General features: G+C 41.0%; 1 protein-coding gene across 3 annotated transcripts; it reads right to left on the bottom strand.

Moving 5' to 3' along the window:
* Window positions 1–855: 855 nt before the first annotated feature.
* Window positions 856–23,525, bottom strand: ppp3cca (protein phosphatase 3, catalytic subunit, gamma isozyme, a). Of its 3 annotated transcripts, none has more exons than XM_062384762.1 (14): window positions 22,803–23,524; window positions 18,059–18,256; window positions 16,948–17,072; window positions 13,430–13,541; window positions 12,191–12,336; window positions 11,833–11,972; window positions 9,976–10,053; window positions 9,797–9,891; window positions 9,560–9,685; window positions 9,167–9,244; window positions 8,382–8,466; window positions 7,385–7,482; window positions 5,190–5,216; window positions 856–3,223 (listed from the first exon to the last, which is right to left on the bottom strand). In XM_062384762.1, exons 1-14 carry the CDS (start codon window positions 22,861–22,863, stop codon window positions 3,066–3,068), a joined length of 1,527 nt encoding a protein of 508 aa, XP_062240746.1. In that variant the 5' UTR covers window positions 22,864–23,524; the 3' UTR covers window positions 856–3,065. The 3 variants fall into 3 exon arrangements, with proteins under 3 accessions (XP_062240746.1, XP_062240747.1, XP_062240748.1); XM_062384763.1 differs by having other exon boundaries at window positions 856–3,214; XM_062384764.1 differs by lacking the exon at window positions 5,190–5,216 and having other exon boundaries at window positions 22,803–23,525.
* Between the last annotated feature and the right edge of the window lie 949 nt (window positions 23,526–24,474).

The raw sequence follows: 24,474 nt of genomic DNA, 5'->3' as shown, positions 1-24,474 counted from the left end.
ACTTTTCTTGTCCTTTGTTGTGTTAAAAACACATTAATCCATTGTGTTGAATATCACACTTCCCTGCTATCCTTCTATTGAGCAAGGCATTAACCCCAGACTGCTCTGGACTTGGAATTCATATTGTGAAACATGCACTGTGGAGTGAGGACAAGGTGTTAATTGAACACTTTCCTTTTCATGAAAAACGAAATACATCATCGGTGAGGGAGAGGTCAGTAAATTCTACACTGTGAACCATTAAAGCAGTTTTTATGTTTATATTACCTCCTTCCATTATACCTCAGAGCTCGATATTACTGACCCCTAAGTTGAATGTTGCAACTGGCACGCCCCCTAAAGTCATAATTTGAAGACAATGAAGGTCAGAGGAACCTTAATACCCCTGACTCCTTGAAATCCAAGATGGCTGCTCTGTGTATCAACAGTAGTTAAAGCTGTAGTTTCACTGTTTATTAGCACTTCTGTCATTAACCTTGTTGTGCAACTAGTACAGTCCAATTACTGCCAGAGGAACTGTTACTACGGTGTTAGTGTGTGCGAAATGCCACCTAATGTGTTATTATGAACTGGTTGTGCCGGCTATGTTTATGGCCAGTTAATCCTTGTTCAGTACGGTCACAATGATGTGTCTGCCTTCCAACCAAATGTGCAACTGGAACGCTACCAACTCAGGCTATTCGGGTGTGAGGTCATTCCGAGGGCCGAGCTCAGAGGTATAATGGAACGCGGCATTTATATTTTGGCCTCCTGAAGGCAGTAGAACAAGTTGAAAACAAAACATTCACACTGAGTTGTCACCATATGAAGATGTTTGAAGCCATTCAAATTCTGAAATTCAAGTGAGTCAAATAAAACACTTTAGTTTTTATTATTTTTCTTTCAAGTGATACATCTACGTATAAGATTTCATGGCCTTGCATGACAAGTACAGTACAGGTTCTTATCCACCCCTTTTACTTTACAGCTATTTTAAGATTTTTGATGTACAATATATATTTTTTTACATTCTGCAGGTTATATTATTCGACCTAAAAGGAGGTCAGCGCTCTGCATGGCTCACGCGATAAAGCCTTACCTTTAAAACAAACGTAAACATCACAGTTAAAAATGTAAACCGAAATATTTCCGCTTTAAAAAACTTTCACAGAAGTCTAACGAGCAAAACAACTATATTTAGAGATTTTTTTTCTATTTCTAAAACTTAAGCTTCAATAATTTTTGATTGAACGAATCCTCGATTCCAACATCCACACACAAACACACACACATATGGATCTTGACATGTGTGGCAAAAAGGTGGCATGGCAAATGAGCGATAACACCTCCGTAAAATGAATTATAATAAAAAAATAAAATAAACAAAAAGGAGAACATTGAATCCTGAAGCTTATTTCTCCTATTGACGTTTTGCTTAAAGACAACCGAGTTACAGTCAGGTGAGTTGAAGCACCAGTTGGTCCAGGAGGGGTTGTGCTCAGACCGAATACTTCAGAACAGGAAAAACAACATATGTACACCCCCCCCATCTAGGTATGACCAGGAGTTGTAAAGATATACTGCATGTGTGAGTCGGCCATGGATGAGATGATTACACTGCAGGTAGGCTTCAATAGAATGCTCATCAGGTGGTGGTGGAACCTTTCATAGTCCCTGCTGAGTAGAATGACTCAGTCATTTGTGTCTGGGTGCAGTGTGATCAAAGTGCCGTCATTTCAATATCAGATGATCTCCCCGTTTGATACGTGTGGTTTATTACAATTCAAATACTGAATACTGAAGAATCAACACTAGATGGAGACACTCATACAGCTTTAGAAACAAAGGAAAAGCCTGTACGCGCACCCCAATTTGTTTCTTAGTCTGACAATAAAACAAACCAAACTGCCATAAATCTTTTAGATACACCGATATGTCCTAAGCGATAATGAACATCAGTCTGTTCTGAGGACAGTGTGTCCAGCAGTCCCAAAGCTCTCCAAACAAATGAGTCATCTTCTGTCCACATCGACGACCAGAGACAACGCGTCCTTTTATGTCCGTTTGCTGTGATATTCCTGCGCCGTGCTCAACCCCCAGAGAGGTGAGCTTAACGCCAGTGCTTAAGAAGAAGAAGTGCTTCCAGCAACGTGGGAGTATTGACTAGTGGGAAGTGACAGAATAAGACATGCTGTACTGTATATTCCTTTTTGGTTTAGCAGAGCGATAGCATCCTAGCTGCCATCAAGTGAATACAAGTCATACCAGCCACAGCCACTGTAATTGCACACAAACAATTAATCCTTCACTTGAACCGTTTCATTCACAAATGGTAATACTTGACGATATTGTTACTCTAGAAGTGAAAATACTGAACAAGAATCCATTCAGCTTCTTTGGGGATTCATCAAAGTCTTGTGTAAAATGTATAAATATGACTATATATGTCTTCAGTAAATGTCTGCGGTATAAAATATTAAATTGTAGTAATTGTTCTTACACAATTTACTTCCCTTCTTTTTTTTCACCTTTCAATACATATTAATATATAGCTGTCACACATATAAGCAAACACTGTACTGTATGTAGGACCTCAAGGGCCTGAAATGTCATGACAAGATTCCTGCCAGATCCAAATGAGGCTTCTGAGGCCGCGGTATTTATACTTCAGATTTCCCCAACACATGGAAACCTGGATAAAAGGGATTCATCTACTTGTATTAACTAATTTTATAAAATTTACTTTTTTTTTAAAACCTTTTGACATGTACAAGAACCTCAGAATACATTTGAACAACTGAAAAGTCTTAATTCAATGATTGTTGCTATGACATAATATATCTAATAAAATGTTAAGCTTTGATAAATAAGATTTCTAAAAATAAAAAAATCATACATTTGTCTTCTTTCAGGAGCCGCAAGTGTTTTCTCAGCCTCCTTCAGTGTTTCTTCTAATGTGTCCACTTCATTTCTGCATGCGACTGCAGGCGAGCAGTGAGAGAAAGAAAGACACTAATAGAAAGAGTGATTGAGGGCTATGAATCAGTGGGTGAGGGTCGTGTGAAGATGGGAGGATGGCATTTTTTCTATCCGGTGCCGTTCTTGTTGGGGCTGTTGGTGTTGATCGCGGTGCCGTCTGGCTGCTGGCCGTCTTTGCGAGGCGGCATCCTCTCGTTTATCCTGTCCAGGCCGCGTGCCTCCTCAAAGTTCCGAATCTTCCTCGTAGGAGAGAAGCCTTGAATTGCTAAAGAGACAAAACACACCAGTCATCTCCCTGCTCAAGCCACTGCACCTAACTGCTGTTAATCATTTTATAAAACCAAACTCACAGTGAATTGCACTTGATAAACACAAAGTAGACGAACGGTGAAAACAACACATGCACAGGTAAACAATGACTCCTAGTGTTCACAAACCAGTGGGACAAGATACAACAACACCTCACACTTTGTGCACTTACGGTAACGTCCCGAAACAGCCAAGGAAGCCAGACAGAGAGGTGTGCAAATGAAAAGCAAACTTGTAAAGACCTTTCAGACAAAGTCTTCAGTCATTTCAAATATCAACTTCACAAAGTATGAACATTCAGAGGTAAGGGCCCACAAACAAGGAGCTCGAGGGTTCTCTTGCACCAACAGATATCTGTGACATGTAACAGATTGTGCTCAGTTGACTTCACCAAATTAAATTATTCCCAACTAGGAGCACTTGTACACATGCAAAGAAATACACATGAATAAAGTATATTGTATTGACAGTGTGTGACCAGCTATGCTGACTGCAGAGAGTTTGCCTTGCAGTGTCATTTCTAAAAAAAGTAAATGAATATATGGTTTGAATTGTTAAAGTCATTTAAAAACCATATGAAGTAGCTTAAATTAGAGAAGAGCATTTAATCATGATTGGGCTATATGTTGTCCAATTTGCACCAATACAAAAACGGTACGTTTAGAAATATATATACTTTATGCAGAGTTTGTCAACCAGGCGCACTCTGACTCCCACTGACCCTCACAATCATTAGCCAAAGGTAATAATTAAACGTTTGAAATAATTACCTATAAGTAATGGATTTAAATTGTTAAAATAGTGAACAGCATTAACAGTTCCACTGTAAACTTTGATAAAAGTTACATCATTATATATAATAAGCTAAAATGAACATCAGATACAAATTACTGATTAAACAGTTAAAAGTAATACATAAATTCCTACATGATCCGAGTGTTTTAGACAATATCCACCTTAATATTTCCTGTTCAATGGTGATGAATTGTTGTTATAACTTTCACTTTTATGTAGTTAGTGCTACTTCACATCTTCAGCTGAAATGAACACTTTTGGAACATGGTGAATAAAATCTCTGTGGGAGTATTTGAGCTCATTTGACAGGAATGTGGGAGTACATCAGACAGAAGTTATGCTGTCTGAACACACTGCCTCTTCACTCAGTCTGTGATGTCACTCTGTTACATAGCCCTATTTCTTACCAAATAAGACGGTTTCTCATGACTGACGCCCATTGAACCACCAACTGCCACAGTCAACCAGAAGAGGCGGACATTGCAGCAACAGCCAAATTGTGTAACAGGATTAGCATCTGAAAATATCCCAGGCAAGGATTTCCCTGGTCTTATCTTGGCCCGGTCTTAGCAGGCTTTTCTATGCGAGGGGAGCCACACTGGACAAGAAAAGCCTGTGTGACCACAGCCGGGAACCTCTAGTCAACAAGGGACAGGTCAGGTCCTAAACGTGATACCAGGACTGGACCTTTGGGAGCATTTAGTTTTCTGATGTACACAAACAAGCCTGATTCAAACACAGCTGGTGACATTTTGAAAATGTATTTTTATGGACCATTCATTTCACCGTTGCCCCTCAACAAAGTTATTACACAAGCTTGTGCTCAGTTCATGTCATGGTCTGTGTTATATGATTCTGTGGCTGATCTACTGGCAGCCTGTAAACAGAGTTTTACATAAACTATTTTACAACGATGGAGCAGACAGTGAATCCAACAGGCACTGATAATGCAAGAGCAACCCACACTGAAGTAGAAAACAATAATATCATAATCAGGGAGGGAGAGTGAAATATCAATAATACCAAGAGAACAAGATATTTATAATTTAAGGGTGGGGCTTCGTTTACAGGGTCAACAACACACACAAAACAAAGACAGGAAATTTGAGCCACACAGCCATGCGTACCTTTTGCTTTTTCTGCCTCAAGGGTAGCTATGTTAGTGGAGTCGAGGAAGGGGGGAAAAAATAGAGTCGTCAAAGGCAGCCAGAGACAGCAAATACAACAGCAATATCAATCTGTAAAGCCCAGTGCTATAAACAGGGGACACAGATGGCAGAATATAGGCCAGTACCCATGGCACAGTTATCATGGAGGTAAAATTCACCGCAGCTGTAAAAAAGTCATCAAATCACTCAAGTTGGTGGTGGGTGTTTTTGTAAGGTTAGAGAGAAGAAGCCTGTTAGAGATTTAAGATGGTGTTGGTGTTAAAGGGTCACAAGGACTTAGTTGTGGAGAGCTGAGGGGGGATTTGGCTGAGCACTAAGAGTCTAAGACTGGGACGAGATGCGCTAGAATGACCAGGCAGGATGACGCATTTGTTCACAGTGGCCTTATAAAGCTTCAGTACACATGGAGTCACATGTACATTCTGTATCACACAATCTGTAATTGAAAACACTCATCTGTGAAAAAGAAAGTACTATATACTTGAAACAATGCTATGTTTACAATGAATGAGAGCGGTGGCAGCACTGCTTTATAAGGTGCTTGGTTAATGGTGACACTTGGTGATGGTTAATGGTGATGCTACAACCACACTACTATAGGTTTTAGTTTTGAAAAACAGAAACTGCTGCCAAGTTTACGGCTGCAGTCTGCGTTCCTCCAGAGTTTCCAAGCATCTGTAATGAAAAAGGTGAGGAATGCTGTGGGCCCCATTTTAGTTTGAGAACTCCGGGCCGGGGTATTAGTCTGGATGGTTAAAAACAGAGTGATTTGTAATCAATGATCCGGTGACCTGCATTCGCTTCCTGATTTTTTCTTATTAGTGAAGGCAAAATGTTGTAAACACTTATTGTCAGTAAATAAATCCCTGACGATACTTTTCCCATTGTCGTTTCTTGTACCCACTATTTGCTGTAAATAGGCAACCAAGACAGCCGGCTTCCTGTTTACACTGGCACATTATATTACATTTAATTTAGCGGAAGATTTTGTCCAAAGCGACTTACAATAAATCACATTCAACCATGAGGGTACAAACCCAGAGCAACAAGAATCAAGAAAGTACAATTTCTTAAGAAAAGAAAACACATAACTACAAAGTGCTATAAGTAAGTGCCATTTAAGTGCTACTAGATTGTTAGTTTCAAAATAGTATTCAAGGTTAAGTCGGAGGAGGGTTGTTTTTAGTTTGCAGCAGTTAGTATGATTGGGATTATTACTGATGCGGTGTTGAAGCACACGTGTTTGGTGCCCTTCCAAAAACAAAACGCATTAGTATGGATTCAGCCTTAGGAAAACCATTTCTTCTTGTATTAAGAGTGGAGGATTATCAACAGAGCATAATCACTTGCCCTCACTTTGTAAGAATCGGCCTTATTGACCTCAAAGCTGTGGCTAGGCAAGCGGACAGAGACACTGACATTCTCAAAAAGGTCACAACGTGTGGTTTCTCCTTTGATTGCTCTGTGGCTTCTGTAAGCCTCCAGCATGGCAAAGTGTGACTCCCAGCATGTCCTCTGGTGGGCAAGGCCAGGTGCTGACCTTTAGATCAGAGGGTCAGGACCCACTTCCTGGTGACAGGTGACCTCCCCGGCCGGCCGGTCTACAGCTCGTCCTGAAAAACGTTCTGCTGCACGGAGGCATGGGTCCAGTCAAAGTCCAGCCGGTGCTTCCTGTGGTGGGCATTACGCCATTGATCTAGAACCCTTTAAAAAGGGCCTAAAGCAGGACAGGGAGGCTCGTCTCCCCAAACTGGAGGGGAGTATTATCACCAATGAAACTACTAACTTATTGTGACCATTAAAGGGAGTTCACTGTGCTTTATTCATGCAAGCCAAGTACACTAGTCCAGTAACATAACAGAGACTGGGAAGAACAACGACTGAATATCCTGTGCCTATTTGCTCACACTTCACAAAAAATTCCAGTAGGTGGTTCAATTTTACATTGCGGATGAAAAAGACACAAGTACGGAGCAACACAACACCACTGGTAAAAATTTGCTCACAGCAAATACTTGGGATAAAAAAATCCATACACGCACATTGTGAAGAGGGGATACATAAATGTCCCTCATGGTGTATACGTTGTGTTAAAATGGCACCAATCAACGATGAGTTAAAGAAGACTGTTATTAAACATAAAACCCACTTACCGGTCTCTAAGGTCTGCTTTCCCCCTGACAACACTCCCACTGGAAGAGTTCCAGTTGGGGTCAGCCCTTTGAGTGTTAACACACTCTCGCTTTCCTCCCTAGTGCACAATCAAACACACACAAACACACACATATATTACATTTCAGCAAGCAGGCTGTCAAATTACACCTGGTGGTTATGGCGCTGTTCTGTAACCAAGAAGTCTTAAATTTAGTCATCACTCAAAATGAACCTGTGCCCACTCGCTCTCTGCTTGATGGAGCAACAGAAGGTCAGCTTTAAACCCTACAGCCAAACACACATTTGTCCCGGTTCTCTAACTGGGTCACTGTTGAGTTGTGTCAATTTTAACAGCTGGAGCAATATTTTTAAGGATTGGTTCCTAGCTTTTCGATTTGTGTCAACACACTTGAATTTTGATATTTTTTTCTTTTTATTCCTCCTCTATGAATCAAAAGAGATATGATTTGTATTCATACAGAAAAGCAACGTGTTTGTACTGAAAATGTAAACCACTACAAAGGAATCAAACCAATTAAGAATTTATGAAAACATGTGTCTAGCCAAGTGACATCTGGATTTTTTCTACATTTGATTCCATCTGAGCCTCTAACACCCTTTGAAGCAAGCTGTGCTCTGCATGTCGCCCACTTGCAGCAGACGGACAAGCAGCAGCAACCTTCATCAGGAATATTGCTTAATGTCATTATACAGTCTCGCAGCATGGTGACTCATCTCATGCCAGCTCATTAATCCTAACGGACCAACATCGTGTTTTCAGAAACAACCCTATTGTGCACTCAACTGACCCCATTTGTTTCACTAACCCTCTTGGCACTGTTGTGACCTGCGATTCAATGGAGGTAATTCTGAGACTCCAGCCTGCTGAGCTCATGGTGATCCACATGTACATGTCCACAAGCCTTTTCTAGTTGCACTGTTACCATGAAAGAGGAAGAGGATATTACAGGGGGAGCATTAGTGACAGAGTCAGACCTGAGGACGGAGAAGACCCGGGCCATTTTCCCCACAGCGCGAATCTTGTTTCTGATGACCTCCTTGCGCATCGCTGAGGTGCCACCTGGAAAGAGTCCAGAATGTATGGTCAGTAAACCACCCTGAGTATTCAGGTCTCTACACTTGCGACTGATTTTCTAAGCCCTAATGTAAAATGAAATGTTTTATCGAAGACTTGTGGGACGAAAACAAAGGATGAAGGGATGACGCATTGGAGAGATGACCGGAAGGCTTAATGGTGCGTTTCCGAGCATAGTGGCTGTTCTCCAGGGAGCTGAACGCTCTCATCAACCTCAGACATTTATGATAAGTGCAAACCACCTACTGACATTATTTATCAATTAAGTGTGGGCCAGAACTCATTAACAATTCATAAAAAAATTTAAGTTGATTGGAAATGCAATTTGCAGATTGAGCGAACAGAACCACAGCGAAGTGAGAGACAATCTACAACCTGAGCAGATGTGCAGACTTTCTATATCTATGTATTTTTAGACCACAACAACCACTTTTCGGTGCTATATTCAGTGCCACATATCTTAATATCACAGAGATAAATGTTAATATCTAGGAATGTCTAGGAAAAAGTATGTTAAGCATCATTGTGCACTGAGACCTGGAATTGTTTCTAATTCATTAATAAAAACAAAGACCAAATGTTCAGACATAATAAAACAGAAGAAACACAATATGCCTATATACTCCTTGTGTGGTGTCACTGTGTCCACAAGCCCCGACATCAAACTTTTGAGTACACAGCTTACCTTCATATTGGTCATCTCCCTCTGACATGAGCTCATCGTCCGAGCAAATGTTCAGCACATTCACCAGCATCTCCGTCACTATGGGAGAGAAGCCAAGTTTTAACACAATGAAAGACTTACAACATGCACAAATTCAATTATGATCCAGGACTTAAATAAACTCCAGAGTGGTTTATCAGTTAAGATTTAGCTTGTATTATTTATTGCTGTACTTTGTTAGCAGAAGTTCTTACAGTAAACTAGCCCACTGTAAAATTACCTCATACTCCATGACTTATAACAGTGGAAACAAATGTGGGTCAGTCTGAGTCTGGACACTAAGTCAATGAATCACTGACAAATCAATAAAAAGGCTTTCCATTTACATTCTCCTTGAGTGGTCAATAAACATACCCTTCTCTCCAACAAAAGGCAAAGACCATGTGAAGACGTCCATGAAGTTGGGCAACCAGTAAGGGTGAGGGGAGCAGTTGAACTGTCGGATGTTCATCACATTGTTCTCATATTTTAATACGGCAGCTAGGATTGACAGAGGGAAAGAGATGGGAGGAGAGATTCAGGGATTGAAGCAGTTAAATACAAGAAAAATTGAACAACAATGGGAGTGAGAAAAAAAAAGAAGATGGAAACCTTTATTATTGTAGACATCTAGGTAATTTGGAGCGGAAAAGATTGTGATTAATGAAGGGAAGCCTGTGGTCTGGCTTTTTCTGTACATCCGATACCTGTGCAGCCACAGACAAAAAGACTCAGCAAACCTGTTGCACATAACAATACGCTGGAAATGAATGAAAGAAAACCCGGCTTACCCTGCATCCTGTGCTTCATGGGCTCTGATTACTGACAGCAAGTTATTGTTTACCAAAAAGTCACAGACTGCTGAGTAACTGCAAAGTGAAAGAGAAACAGAGAAGAGGAGAGACCTGTCAAAACACTATGTGGAGGTTAAATGTATACCATAGAAGGAACAGACTGTTGTTTGACATTTTCTGCATGCTAGCATGCCCCCTGGCCTGCTGAGCTAGGCGTTTAAAGATAGTGAGCATACAGAGCCAGGACTCTGGTATTAATGAGCTCTGCTGGTTTCTCAAAAAGCTGAGGAGTAGAGCCAGAGCAGAGAGAAGGTACAGAGCGCACAGCTCAGCTGGGTGAGGCCACTCTAGGGTTTTACTGCCTTTCTTTCTTTTTTTCACTGCCCAACTAATACACTGGAAATGCTAGGGAAAAATGAGTGGGCGATCAACATTTTATGAGATCTACATGAGGCAAAGATGAATGGTTTCTGACATTTACCATTTCAGTGGATTCAGATAAGGGCAGGGCACTAATAAATACAGAAAGCAACTGAAAATATACGAAAAAATAATTATTTAATAAAAGAAAATAACAAAATTTTGGCAAGTGTTTCTGAGCAGTCCCTTCTAGCTGTATGCCTGCCAGGGGACTGTTAAGGTGAGCGCAACATGCACAGCATTGTGACATGTCATACCTGACAAGCTTCATGTTAGCTGTAAAGAAAAGATTCTTAAGATGCAGAATGTTGTACTTTCCAAAAGAAATGGAAGTTTAAGATAAGCCAGTGTTTAGTTCCCATGGATGCACATGCAGTGATGAAACTTCCAAATTGCAACGTCATTACAGTTGGAAACATGCAGCTAAACTGGATGAGTTACGAGGATAAATGCTCTTGGGTGACGTTAATGCTTTTCAGCAGATTTTGGTGCCCCCACAAGCATCTTTTACAAGACCACATTCAGATGGAGACAATGTTATGCAGGCAAGTTTTGCAGTGAGCTAGCCAATAGCTAAAAAGCTGAAAACCTCATTCAGAAGGAGAGGTTGTGAAGGAGCCTTGTTGCTGCTGTGGAGCAGCTAGAACCAGACAGAGTAAAATTGTTCCAAAGTTTGAGTCTGCATGGAAGAACCTTCAGATAGCAGATCACTGATATAGTACGACAAATTGATAAAAACTATTTTCGAGGGGCTATGATAACATAGCAGACATAACAAACTGTCCAACAAGCATAATGTTTGTGAGGAATCACTACTGAATTTTGCAAGAGGGAGGATTTACCGTCTTTACAAGACATTCATGGCACGATTTAACATGAGGCTTGTTTTGCCTAAAAGCCTTGAGAAGCACCATCTGTCCTCAGATTCCTTGTCAAAAAGAAGCAGTTATAACAATTGCATTTGCAAGTTAAGTATGATGGTGATCATAGTATGTCCAATCATTGTCTGTAGCCCTCAAAGGTTGCTAAGTATTTTTGAACTCAAAAATTAAGCTGTTCTGATATCAATCAAATTCAGTTTTGCACAAGGTACTATATAAATATGTGCACATGGTATTCTGTCAACAACACCTTAAGACCCACTTTCAGTTTTTGGCTCTTAATTGTGTCTTTATTTACACATATATATATATATATATATATATTTTTTTTTATTGTTTTGTATGTCGCTAAGTTTTTTCTCTGCCCTTCACCATTTCTGAACCCATATTGATCAAACATTAATTTGTTAACAATTTTGTAAATTGAAAATGTGGTCATGTCACTTAATACTTTCAACAGGCTGTTAGCCTGTTAGGAGAGAGGCTCAGTATATTCACTAATGTACTGTTATCTGAGGCTACAGCAGGAGTGATGAACGCAGCAGTTTAATACCTGAAAAAGTAAGAGCAGCCTCTGACAGAGTTATGGTTGAAGTGCTCTGTTGTCTTTTCGCTGCCGTAGTCCTCACCAGGGTCGGCCCAAATCAGGTCACACATTGGCCCAAATGCAGGAGGCTCTTTAAACCGGTCTAACTATTAAACACAAAACAAAGACACACACAGATTTAGATCAATTATTTACATGAAGGAAACCACTATGATAGAGAAGTTAATGGCCTACAATAACAATTTTATGAATTATAGTATATTTGATTTTTGTACTAAATCTATTTGTAAGTTCTGAGATAGTCCAACATCATAATCACACTATTTCAGTCTCAACTCACTTGCGTCAGTGGTTGATCACTTACTTTTCTTATGTCATCTAGGCAGTTGATTTCTGGTGAGAGTCCGCCGTGTACACACAAGAACTGTTGATTGAGCAGGGCAGCGAGAGGCAGGCAGTCAAAGGCCTCCATACAGGCATCATACACCCGTTCAGAATATTTAATTTTACCTGCAGAAAATACATGACGACAACATTTAGTTAATCTTTGTAGCATCTATGTGTAGCTCATCACATTAATAAGCTGAACAGCTAATTGTTCACATGCGTGCATGAACCACAATAGGTGTCAAGGTGTGTGTGTGTGTGTGTGTGTGTGTGTGTGCAGCAAAGTCAGTGTGTTTTTGTCCCTCAGGTTCTGGGACTATCATAAATAAGCAACACAATTATCGTATATAATCAACCTCTCACAGTGATTAATTTTATCTGGGACAAATGTGATCACTAGAAGCTTCCACAAGGGTGATTCAACAGAGCCACCTTGATGTTCTCTTTCTCTATTCTCTTCTTCCAACAATGATTCATTAACGGAAAAAAAAAAATCGCAGCTCAAGCAGTCTTTTGCGATACGTATACTGCGCATGTTGAATTTCCTGATGGTGATAAATATCGTGTAGCCCGAGTCTGTGTAGATGAGGTGGCATGTGGGTGGGAGTGAGGTGGGGCAATGCCTCAACACCTTCCCAATACACACACACACACACACACACTCACACTCATTCTGTGACAGTTGAGTGTGTGAATCTGTGTGTAACTATATACATGTATATGTGTGTGCGTGTGTGTGCGTGCGTGCGTGCGAAAAGCATCGACACCAGGCCTGGCTGCTCTGCATTCTCCACCAGTTTGTTGTCTCCAACATGGAAATTAATAAGCTTCACTGTTGAGTAACGCTGATGAACTGTCACTTCTTGTTTTGGGACTTCCTGATGTCTCACACACTGACAAACACATCTATCATGTGAGCCAATTATCTCATAGTTATTACTATTCTTGCAAAAAACTGCAAACTGGCATTGCACTGCCCTCAGTTACCAATATTTCTCAAAACTAGGTTTTATTTATGCTTCATCTCTGGATGATCAATCAACCTTCTAAAGTGAGCTATCTTCACTTAAACTCCGAGTAACATGTATTACACTAACACCCTGGTTTTGTTTGAAATCTGAAACATGATAGGTAGAAGCTTTTCTTAAGTGGCACAGTGAGCACAGAGAGCAAATTAGACTGGCCTTCATATGGCTGAGAGAATCGCTGTACTTACATTCCTGTTTGAAGGTGAAGTACTCTGTGAGGTGCCGGCACTCATGGTTCCCACGCAGGAGGAAGAGTGTGGAGTTGTGGTTGATCTTGAGCGACCAGAGGTAGAGAACACACTGGGAGGACAAACAGTGAGAGAGAAAAGGTGGGAACAAGGGAGTGGAAGGAATAGTTAGAAGCGCTTTCCAGACCCCGACAATCTCCTGCTGCCTTCTTCAAATGAGAACCGCCACCAGGAGCTCTGTGCACGAGTAAATTGTTGAGCTCCACAGACAGATTCATTATTTTCCTTACACACTAATCTCATAAGAAACGCTTTATCACGTTTCCCTCCGACCACATTGAATGCTCCAATTAAAAACACAGAAACTCTAAAAACCGGGCCAGCATTTACAATCCAAATTAGTGTTCTCTTCAGTGCTCAGACCGGGCATAGCTCAATAGCTGCCACTCCGCTCTCAGCCCACTCTTAACCTGCACCAACCATGGCCTCCCGTTAAGTGGCTGGATCAAGGGTCAAGGTAACCACAGCTGGCAAGCGTGCATTCACATTAACCAAGGACGTAAAACAATATTTGGGGGAGAAAGGACTACGTGGTCTTGTTCGCTTCAGTTGTTGGGAGGAATAGTGACCTGTGAAGTCTGGTTAAATGTGTGGAGGGGGCTGTTGGTGGATGCTACTTGATCTCATGTGTGGAGGTGGAAAGAGGGACATGGCTTGGAGTGGTTGGAAGCCGAAATGGGTTTTAATGAAAGCCCTCAGTTCGAGCCTCAAGTGTAGGAGGCAGACAAAGGGAATGGTAGAAATCTTTGTATGACAGACGTGAACTCTGGCACACACACACAAGTCTGGTATGTACGGGTGCACAGCAGCTGTTAGGAGGTTAACTCCAAAGACACACTTTTGGATCAAAGACAGTGGATAAAGAAAAGCTCAGGGAATCAAACCCTGATATCTATTTTCGTACATCTGTCTTATGAGTTACTGACATGAGATCTGTAAAAATTAAGAGAATTTTCAGTCCTAGTAAAATGTAACAGACAAGAAACTAACTTTAAGGCTCTTTGTTTTGTTTAGTGCTGACTATACATTGGCTAAACAGACTCTCATAAGATGAGTGGAAAGAATGGCCAATTAATTATTGGAGTTATTTGAAATTCCACCATTAGTCAAAAGCTTTTAAAATCATAAATATACAGAACATACCATCATGAATAACAGGGAAAAGTAGCAAATCATCAAATTTAAACGCTGAAGAACATTTGTCCTCTTATGAATAATCATTTAAATCTAGGGTTGAAAATCTAGGAGAAGCTAACGCAGACTTCAATAAACCCCGCCCCCAACAGCCGCGTCTGACAACTGCTAGAGGCTGACTTTTCTGTGATTTGCTCACTAACTTCTGGACACTCGGCAGGCAGGTCGGTCGGTTAGTGACATGAACACCAGCCCAAAAAATGATCTGGTCCAAAGGGTCGTGTTTATTACATTCCTGCGAGGACCACAGACACTGAAATATTCATTTTTTTCCAGATTATCGATGGCTATAAAATAAGTGTTTTAGAAACAACTTAGCAAACTGACCGTTAATAGACTAATTGCTTCGGCAGCATTGATCAAAATAACGTTGTCAACGCTTGTAATACATGTTAAACTGCAAAACCGTCAGTCAGTGCCAGAAACTCAGGCTAAATTATCCATCCCTTCACTTCATCGCCTTGGTTTTAATTATATCTGAATACATGCTTAGCTACATATATAAACATACAGTCTTTGTTCCATTTAATTAGCTGCTCTATGTTAGTTGACGGCAGGACATAGACTCTAGGCTCCTCTGTGATCACACCTATGCTTTAGCTGCAGTGCATGGTGGAGCACTGGAGTGACACTGATAAGCACAGTGGCTCAGACAAAGTGAAGTGCTTTTCAAGTGATGAAGGATTATACACTTCTGTTGGATTGGCTGCGCTTCTCTCTTCAGTAGAAATACATTTGAAACCAAGCACAGTGGCCATTTTTAAAGGTCTTCAGCGGACTCAAAGCATAAACAGGCATCACCCTATCATTCCCTATGCTGTTTCAATCATCTCTTTTCATCTGTGACATTTCACCCACCTCAATGTACTACCCAGTGTTCATCAAAAGCCCCCACAGGGTTTTTAAAATGTTAGCATACTGCTTGTTGACTCTTATACAACTGGCTCCGGTTTGGAGCAATACTAAATATTGCATTCCTACTTCAGGATGTCAGAAAACATAAATTGCTGAACAGCTGAGCCAAGACAAATGCAAAAAACCCTGACACACAGAAAAGTTATTATCTTTTGTAGAGATGCACCAAAACATAGACTGTGCAATGCAGGAGAATGAAGGAGATATCAGCATTTTTATTGCTTACATGTTTCTTTCTTACTCTCACAGAAGGTGATACCTGCACTACCCACAATGCAAAACTACATCCAGTTGTGTATTGGGAAATGTTATGCTAATAGCGGTTTCCTGGAGGGAAAAAATCTATTCTCAACTCCAACAATAAAGAACCAGCCACTTCTTTTCAAACTCTTTCATCCAGTCACCTGAGTGAATGCTGTAGTTGTAGAGTGACTCCTAACTCTACAAAACCCTAGTATTAGTATAATAGTGTGAATGATTTGCCCAAAATTAAACAAATTAAACGATAAGCCAAAAAATAGATAATGCTGAGTGGTTGTTCAAACTTTCTATCATGATGATTTTGGCAACAATAGTCATTTGGTTAAAATCTGGTATTGTGACAGCCCCTATACTAATACAGATGGACAGTGAGGGAGACAATTAAATAGCAGGTTATGTTATTCATTTTAGCCATGAATTTGTCACAAATGTATCTGCCATGAATCAAAGTTTACTATAGCTTCCACCCTCTGGTTAGGGGTTTCAGTACAAGCACTGCAGCGGCCAAACTCCAGTTTTCTGTTCCAATTCTCCTTCTAATTTAGAACTGTTCCAACCAGAACATTTGAACTGCAGCCTTTAGACTAGTTTCTGAAATACAATTTCATAGGTCCCAATACATTCGTCCAAGGAGCAGCAGTAAGACTTATAGATTTAGTAGCTGTACTGAGCATTTGTCACCATGTTAACCATCCAGAGAATTGATAAAGGACACACCACTATTCAAAGTGTCTTCGTTACATCATATATGTTGTGACCTGTGGTCTTGTGAGTTACTCTCAGATGCAAGCTCTGGGTAGCCTAAAATATTTTGGTTTAAAAAAAAATAACGGTGGGTGCTGTGCACTGTTACACACCCACAATAAAGATTGTCTAACCAACAATAGTCTGAACATGATTAATATGTTACGACAACAGAATGCCACAATGTAATACAGTTGAAGGACACGCAACACAGGGGAAATCACATAAACATGTACAAAAATATGTGCAAAGTGTTTTCACCAACAAATAACTCATACGGGTTTTATTCAACTTAACAATAAATACTTAAAACTAATTTAAAATAATAAGGAAGAGAAATTTACCTCAATACTGAAGTATCCTCGATCTACGTAGTCACCGAGGAAGAGATACCGTGTGTTACTGGGTGATCCCCCAACTTCAAATAACTTCATAAGGTCAAAGAATTGACCATGGACATCACCGCATACTGTCGGAAGACAAACACACTGCAGTTATTTGACCATGTTATGATAACCTCATCAACAATGCATACAAAGGAGTCTCTACATTTGGACATTAAAACATTTTCCATTAAAAGCCAAATCTGTATTTACTTCTCATAACTGATTCTGATTTAGTAATAAGCCAAAGTTGTCTATTCATTACAACCTTCTCCTACAAACTGAAATAGAGATTACACCGTTTCACATAAGTATATTTATTATGTCAATAAACACAGAATTATATTTATTATGTCAATAAATATTGTGATATAACCGGTTTCAACTCAGTTACAATGGCAGGGAATAGTTTCTATTTGAATCAATCACTGTGATCTAATTTCAGATCCATAATTTCATTTTAAATTTCAGTTTATTTCTAGTGCTAAATGAAATAAAACTTAAGTCAGACATTTTCCTGAGATTTACTTTCTGAGTATGTTTGGATTGAACAGCTCAGAGGGAGCAGGTGTTTTCAAGTCATTTAATCATATAATCCAAGTCATTGAATTAACTCTGTAACTTTATTTTGAAAGGCACTATTATGTATAAAGTTTATGTTGATTATTGTCCGGAATGGCTGTGTTAGCAGCAGTAGTATTATTATGAATGAGTTGAGTCTAAAAATCTGGAAGGTCATTGGATTTGGCACAGGAGTTGGCATGTGCCAGCTGCAGGCAGACAGTAGATATGTAGTTATGATACAGTGTTTACTCTGTTCGCCACATGTCATGTTGTCTTGAAATGACTAATTCATAAGCATCCAACAAGTAGAAGTCCCAATGACCAGAGCTGCTACGGAGGAATCTGCACTGCTAGTACTGACAGGTATTTTGTAGTTATCTTAAGGGTGCAGCTCAGGTTCATGGGTAATATAGTTTCCAGTTGAAGGATGGTCTCCCTCTTTGCTATGTTGCCATACGACTACACAATTTGAAATAATGAAATGTCCAGTGGGCATCTGGCAGCCTACCTGTTATAGGTGCATCCACCTCTAACAGGCACTTCTCTTGGCGTAGGATGTTGGCCCCATCATTGATGATCCTTAGTGCCACGTCCTCTTCAACCCTGCCCTCCTTGACAAGATGGTTGCGGAGCAGCTCTGCGTTGGGTTTGCCATCTTCAAACAGCTCTTTTATAGTCAGCTTATGTTGCGGAGGGTATGGCACAGCTGGGAACAAAAACAAGCAACATTGTATGTCATTAACAGTTTAGAGCAGACATTTTCCAACTCATGCCCCCTGAGGAGGTGAGATTTAATTCTGTTTGACTTAAAATCCCTCAGAGTTTTATTATCTCCAATGTCCATCATGAATAAATGTCCATAAATTATTTTAGAATGAGGAAAAAATGTACTTCAAAACTTCTTCTATTATCAAAGTAACCGAGAGTAACTGTCTTTACATTTATGGCAACATTACTAATAGCCATAATGCTAGCAGCTAACTCTGCATACTTTTAAATGGTGCTACTTTGCCAAAATGCAGAAAAACAAGGCTCAAGTTCGAGTTCAAAGTAATCGACTACCCGGCAACACGTCGTAGAAAGCATTCCATTTTTTATAGCATGTGCAGTTTCTAACATGGATAATGTCATCATCACATATCTATCTATCTATCTATTTAAATGATCCAGCTTGCAGTACATAATTTTTCATATAAACCCTGCATGCTATAAACACAATAATAATAATAATATGCATCTATACATATCCAGTATTCATTTAATTTTTCTACTTTATTGAACAACCTATACCGTTTACAACATAAGGAAACCAGTGGACTTATGTGCATTATCTACAGTTCACATGCTATTGTACTTTACAGTCCAGACCATCTACAAAAATAATCTAAATATTTTTGGACCAGTCTCTAACTATTGTTGTCCTTCTCTTTGTTTATGGAAGTGCAATGAAAGTGATGTTAAATGTTTAGTCAAATCCATTGTATGTGTACACCCCAGAAAAAAGCAACACTAAGCAGAAAAAATCTGTTCCATCTCAGACGGCATTTAGTAAAGTTGTTATCATGACAGGTGACATGAGCACTGACTCAGCTAAGTTGAAGTTACTGGTACAGGAGGAAGGACTCATAGACCTACATGATGATGACATGTGAGAGATGCGCAGGACAGACAGTAAGAAGCCCCGCACCTCTCTATACCCACCGTCCCTCAGTAATCTGCTCCACACCACCTACACAATCCTTTTACTGTCATCACAAAAGGTCAACGCTTTTGAGTCTAAGACCTGAAAGCTTCATGATCAAAGCACAGTCAAGTGTGCGACCTGTAAAACTGCTAAATGTATCACCGTCTGATAGAGGATCCAGCAGTGGAACACAAGTGTAGATAGGAGAACACAGCAGCTACCGATGAAATGGTCGTAATTCATTAAAAAAGTCACATACTTAATTAGGAAAACATAACTTGAAGAAAAATGCAGTAAATAGTATGACGGGTAAATGTATGAAAAATTGCTATAATTTCATAAAACACCAGTAGCAGATCGTTGCAGACTAAGCTGCGCTGGTTCAAAACAATAGTAGAGTGTGATCCAAGCCCTGTCACCTCCAGGGCCTGCGGGGTAAAAGGGATTACAGCTGGGGTACCTGATAACAAGCCAGGCACCAGGCACACAACAAATATATTATGGCACCAATTAAATATGGTGTAAATCTAGTCAAACGAGATTTTCATTCTCGTTTGTAAGGCCTGATAAAACCTTACATGGAAAAGTGAAAACATAATATTAGTGATTAAAACGACTGCGTTTGGAGAGCTACAAAAAAAAAGTAAACATACCAAAGTAAACGCTTTCACTGATCGTTTCGTCCGGGATTTCTGCTAGCATCAAAATCCAGTCACAGATCGGTGCACAGGACAGCCTGTATCATAAATACCTATATAAGCTTGTACAGATCAGCAGTACTCGTGGTGATAATCGTGGCAATAAACAAGAAAGAAAGAAGGAGAAAGACATTCTGAAAATGTTTTCACACCCACACAGAGCAAATTAAAGTGCACTCTGAAAAAAGCATAAGAGTTTTTAGTGTGGGTGGGTTTGCTAATCAGTGATGCAGAGGGAACTAATGTTTTTCTCACTCAGAACTATAAAGGGTCTGAACTTGAGGAATATTGAGTTAAGATTCATGTCTTCTGTTATTTCAAAGAAATATTTGATAAACACTAAAGCAACGGCTGTGAAAATAGAGCTGCAGGTGTTTGACTATGTGTAGGAGGTGATGCAGGTAACTGATTTTATGCAATAGTCTATAGTCTGGCGTGCAATAGAAATGTATAGCTCCTTCTTGGCTAGCCTGTGCTGAGAACAAGCTGTCATGCATTGACCAGTGTGGTATAAATAAACAGTAATTGCTCCCAGGCCTACGAGGCACAGCCATGAAGAGATCTCTGAGGTGAGGTACGAGCCTTAAGAACAGATTAGGTAAAGCCTCTATTAGCAAGGGCTTCCAGATTCACGGGCTGTTTACCTAAAGGCCTTGACACATAAAAGGAAGGCTCCCGTATGGACAAAGCAGACTTTACGAAATCATGATGACACAGAAAAGGATACTTTGCGGGGAATGAGACCACCAGACCATGAAACGTCCCAGGAAAAAAAGCCACGCTGACCAAATTTACAAGTATTATCCTGGAGGCTGGCCATCTTTTTCCAGGCTCGACAATAATAGCTTGACTCAACGCTAAAAAAACTGAACACCTACAACCTCAACAGGAATAAACCCACCACATCCTCCCCCCACTGCCAGCACAATGAAGGCTGGACCAGTCTGTTCAAACACAGATACAAATGAATGTCTGGCTGAAAGTAAACCGCATCACTCAATCCAAACAGACGCTGCTGTGGGCTGGAAGAAAACAACGGAGCAGAAAAAGTGAAGTGATCCACTCTGGGGGTTTTTTTCCAGCACATCACCAAGTGAAGAAAAACATTTTTTTTCATGAATGATCAGCTGCCACAACCCCGAGACTGGCTTCTTATTAGAAACTGCCTGGCCTAATTAGCATTAATGTTTGATGACCTCTTCAAACCACAGACACACAGTGGGCCACTGCTGCACTGCATCAACACCCACACCGTCTGGCATGACAACAGACGACTCAAGAGACAAAGACACTACTATCTGCCGTCCTGCCCACAGAGGATAATATTTTGGACAGTGATACGAGCCAGCCGCTAGAATATGTTCGCCATTGTTTCAAAATCAACACAATGGGGCGGGGTTGAATTACAAAGATGCGGCTGGATAGAGATGAATAGAGCGGACTGTGACTGGATGAATCATGTAGTCCACTTCAGATTGGTCTAATTATCACTGAATGAATTACCCGTGCCAGCTAAATAGCCCGGCTTTGAGTTCTCTCATCATCTCGGTCAATAATTCCATGGGTGTGGTAGAACAACCCAATCTAGCCTCTCTCTGACTTTTATCTGTTTGACACAGAACGACGGTTTGAAAACAACTATTGTTTCTGAAACCACAAGCCAAACCAAGTATTGTCTTCTGCAAGAACAGGTAGCAGCATACACCCATTAGTCTGCAGTATAATCACACAGAGCCTGGGGACAAAACGTCAGATCCAATGACCAAATGATTGAGTTTCCGCGTCGACTGTGATATGCAGAAGTGGAGCTTAACTGTTGACTTACACAACCAGAGCAGCATTAGTCGTAGGTAGTCTACCTGTTAAGTCCTCTGACGGCCACTAGTTGCACTGGAAGAATCACTGCTGCTAACTGGGAACAAGGTTCCTCCAATAAGGAATTTATAGAGACCACAGCGGGGATGTCTTCGACCTTGTCTACATTTCTTCTGTCTCCTTCCCCTTCATGTTCTTGTTCTATACTCTCTCCACAATATGGCTGGCCATGTCGGGACCATCACTGGGGAGATTCTTTCCACAATTAACTCACCCTCTCCCTACTGGCTCACACTTCGGCATTCCAGTCCTCTGGCAGGACACTCTCCCAGTGCCCTTGCAGACAGACATGGATGTGGGCTGCGTTGGCATTAGTTAGGCATGGAGGTGACAGGGGTGGGGTTTGAGTTCTCCCTCTCATTGACTCTCTCTCTCAGGAGTGGCCTCTCGGTCTGTGCTTGGCCTGCCCTGTCCCATCTTGTGTTGGCGGAGGCCGACACCACAAACGGAGGCTGTGCATGTCCCATAAGCCACGACCTCAGTGTGAAGGAATCCATCTTGTTGAGCGCTGCTGGAAACCTGAGCAGACCTTGGGTATTCTTGTGAGTAGGCAACAACTGCCTGATGAATTAAGATTTCATCCACCCTAAATGTCAAGGAGATCAGGCACCGATATAGTACGCCTTCTCACCTTTGACTTCTGCTGTGTGGTGGTGTGTTACACATGCCAGTGGACCGACCTCTGAGAAGTTCTATCATTAGAAAAAAACTAGAAAAAGATGTAACCACAGGTATCTCAGCGTCTCCTGGTGTGAAATGGATGGTTATGAGGTCCTAATTGATCTGATAACCGTAGTACTGATTAAAACACACTTGACATATATAGAGTTATGAGAGATGGAGCTTGTGTTACGTGCGCCTAAGGGCCCGATGCAGTTATGGCACACGTCTCCTGGAGAGGATTAGACAAAGTTATTGTGAACGCCACAGGTGGCTTCAACTCGATCCGTCGGGGAGATTTGGGGGTGTGGGCGGTGTGCGGATGTGACACTCACCTTTTACCAGCCGCTCTGTTGTGGACTGCTTCTCCTGTTTGTCTTTGTCCTTCCCTGACATCTTTGCTTCAACTGGAGGCTAATTGCGAGGGTGGGAATCTTGATGCGGCTCTCTCGCCAGCTAGCCCCGAGGACAAGCTAGCACCCCGGTGTGGCTGTCAGCCCCTCGCTGCCTCCCGGCTGAGGTGGTCGTTTCAGCTCAGCTCTTCCCCAAACAAACACGATCCGAGAAACTGACGAAGGAGCTCGAGCACTTGTTGTTGGTCTAGCTAATTAACTAGCTAGCTGGCATTAATGCTAGCGAGTAATTACAGCACAACGTAGTCTTCTTGACACAGAGTGGCAACGTGATTAAAAACAATAATAAACACGCAGAGGTGACAGAACGCTGGGTGACATGTGTCCAGCACAACAAACACTACCTGGGTGTGTTAAAGAGGGAGGCTGCCGCTAGCAGCTAATCCGATTTAGTGGCTCTTTCCCCGCTAGTTAGCCAGCAAACATCTTCACGTATTGGAGAGTCTGCGAGCAGCTAAAGACAGAGGAGGGGCGTCTCATCTTCTGTAAGGTCCAGACAAAAGACAAGCGAACTGAATACGCGTCAACACCGAGAGCTCCTTTCCTTCCCGAGCTGCACAGCGCGTCTTGACAGTGGCTAGTGCTCCTCCACCTCCAGCTGTTGCTCCTCCTGCTACGGGATTAGACCCTAATCTGACAGAGTGTGAGGAGCAGCTGTGGATCTCCTCCAACATGGTGGAGCCCAGGTGACGTGACTATGGAAACGTAGCACGTGGGTTACCGGGTGTGTTCAGAGACTCAAACGTTCACAGCGGAGGCTCCCTGGTTCGCTTTCCACTGTAGAAAAAGATGGAATCGACTTTGTAACTGTAAGCTGTGCTTGATTTGATCATCTTTATTTTATTCATGTATAACCATAACCTTACATGACAAGAAGCCACTGACAGAGCAATACAAGGAGGACAAGAACAGGGAAAACAGGCCAGGTATTATTATTGTTGTTGTTGTTGCGGTTGTTAGTATTACTTTAACCATTTGGTTCACAATGAGGGAGGTTCAAGAAAATGTAATATAAATATTATAACAACTATGATAATAATCTTATTATTACAGCAATAATCTTATACAAAATTATAATGGGGGCAATATTATTTATAACAGTAAGGTAGAACAAATACTGCTATCATCATCAATATCACCAATAATATTGACATAATAATAGTCATCAATGGGGGGGGGGAGACGTTTCAATTGGGGTTCGCATTGCCCCGGGACAATGCTTTTTAGTTTTTATTATTTTTCCTAGCTGGATTTGAACACCTCACGGGTTTTCCCGATTTAGGATTTAACCAGACCAATTTATCAGAAAGTTTGAAACCATCCAGAGATCGAACAGCTTAATTCGATTGGACTGGACCGATGCAATCGAGCACTAATGACCGAAGATAAAGAATCAATATTCTTAGTGTATTTCCTGAGGTTTGTTTACTGTCTTTAAACCCCAACAGCTGCAGGACACACCCATTCTCAGTGGCCCGGGAGGAGTGTGTGTGTCTCCTGCATTTGATGATGATGATGATGATGATGATAGTTTAGAAAATTGTTTCAGAAAATGCACATTTTGATGATTTGAGTCTGTGTTATTCAGTGGATT

Source organism: Platichthys flesus, chromosome 3 (genome assembly GCF_949316205.1).
Source record: "Platichthys flesus chromosome 3, fPlaFle2.1, whole genome shotgun sequence".
Lineage (NCBI taxonomy): Eukaryota > Metazoa > Chordata > Actinopteri > Pleuronectiformes > Pleuronectidae > Platichthys > Platichthys flesus.
Note: the sequence above shows the minus strand (reverse complement) of the source record. Positions and strands in the feature narration are given on the sequence as shown.

What these genes read in the sequence shown, in the direction of transcription:
- ppp3cca (XM_062384762.1), bottom strand. Translation starts at nt 22,863, where the DNA reads ATGTCAGGGAAGGACAAAGACAAACAGGAGAAGCAGTCCACAACAGAG. An exon ending in GGCTGCTCTTACTTTTTCAG is followed by an intron (nt 10,054 to 11,832) that starts GTATTAAACTGC and finishes TTCACTTTGCAG; the next exon opens with TTACTCAGCAGTCTGTGACT. An exon ending in CATGAAGCACAGGATGCAGG is followed by an intron (nt 9,892 to 9,975) that starts GTAAGCCGGGTT and finishes GTGGCTGCACAG; the next exon opens with GTATCGGATGTACAGAAAAA.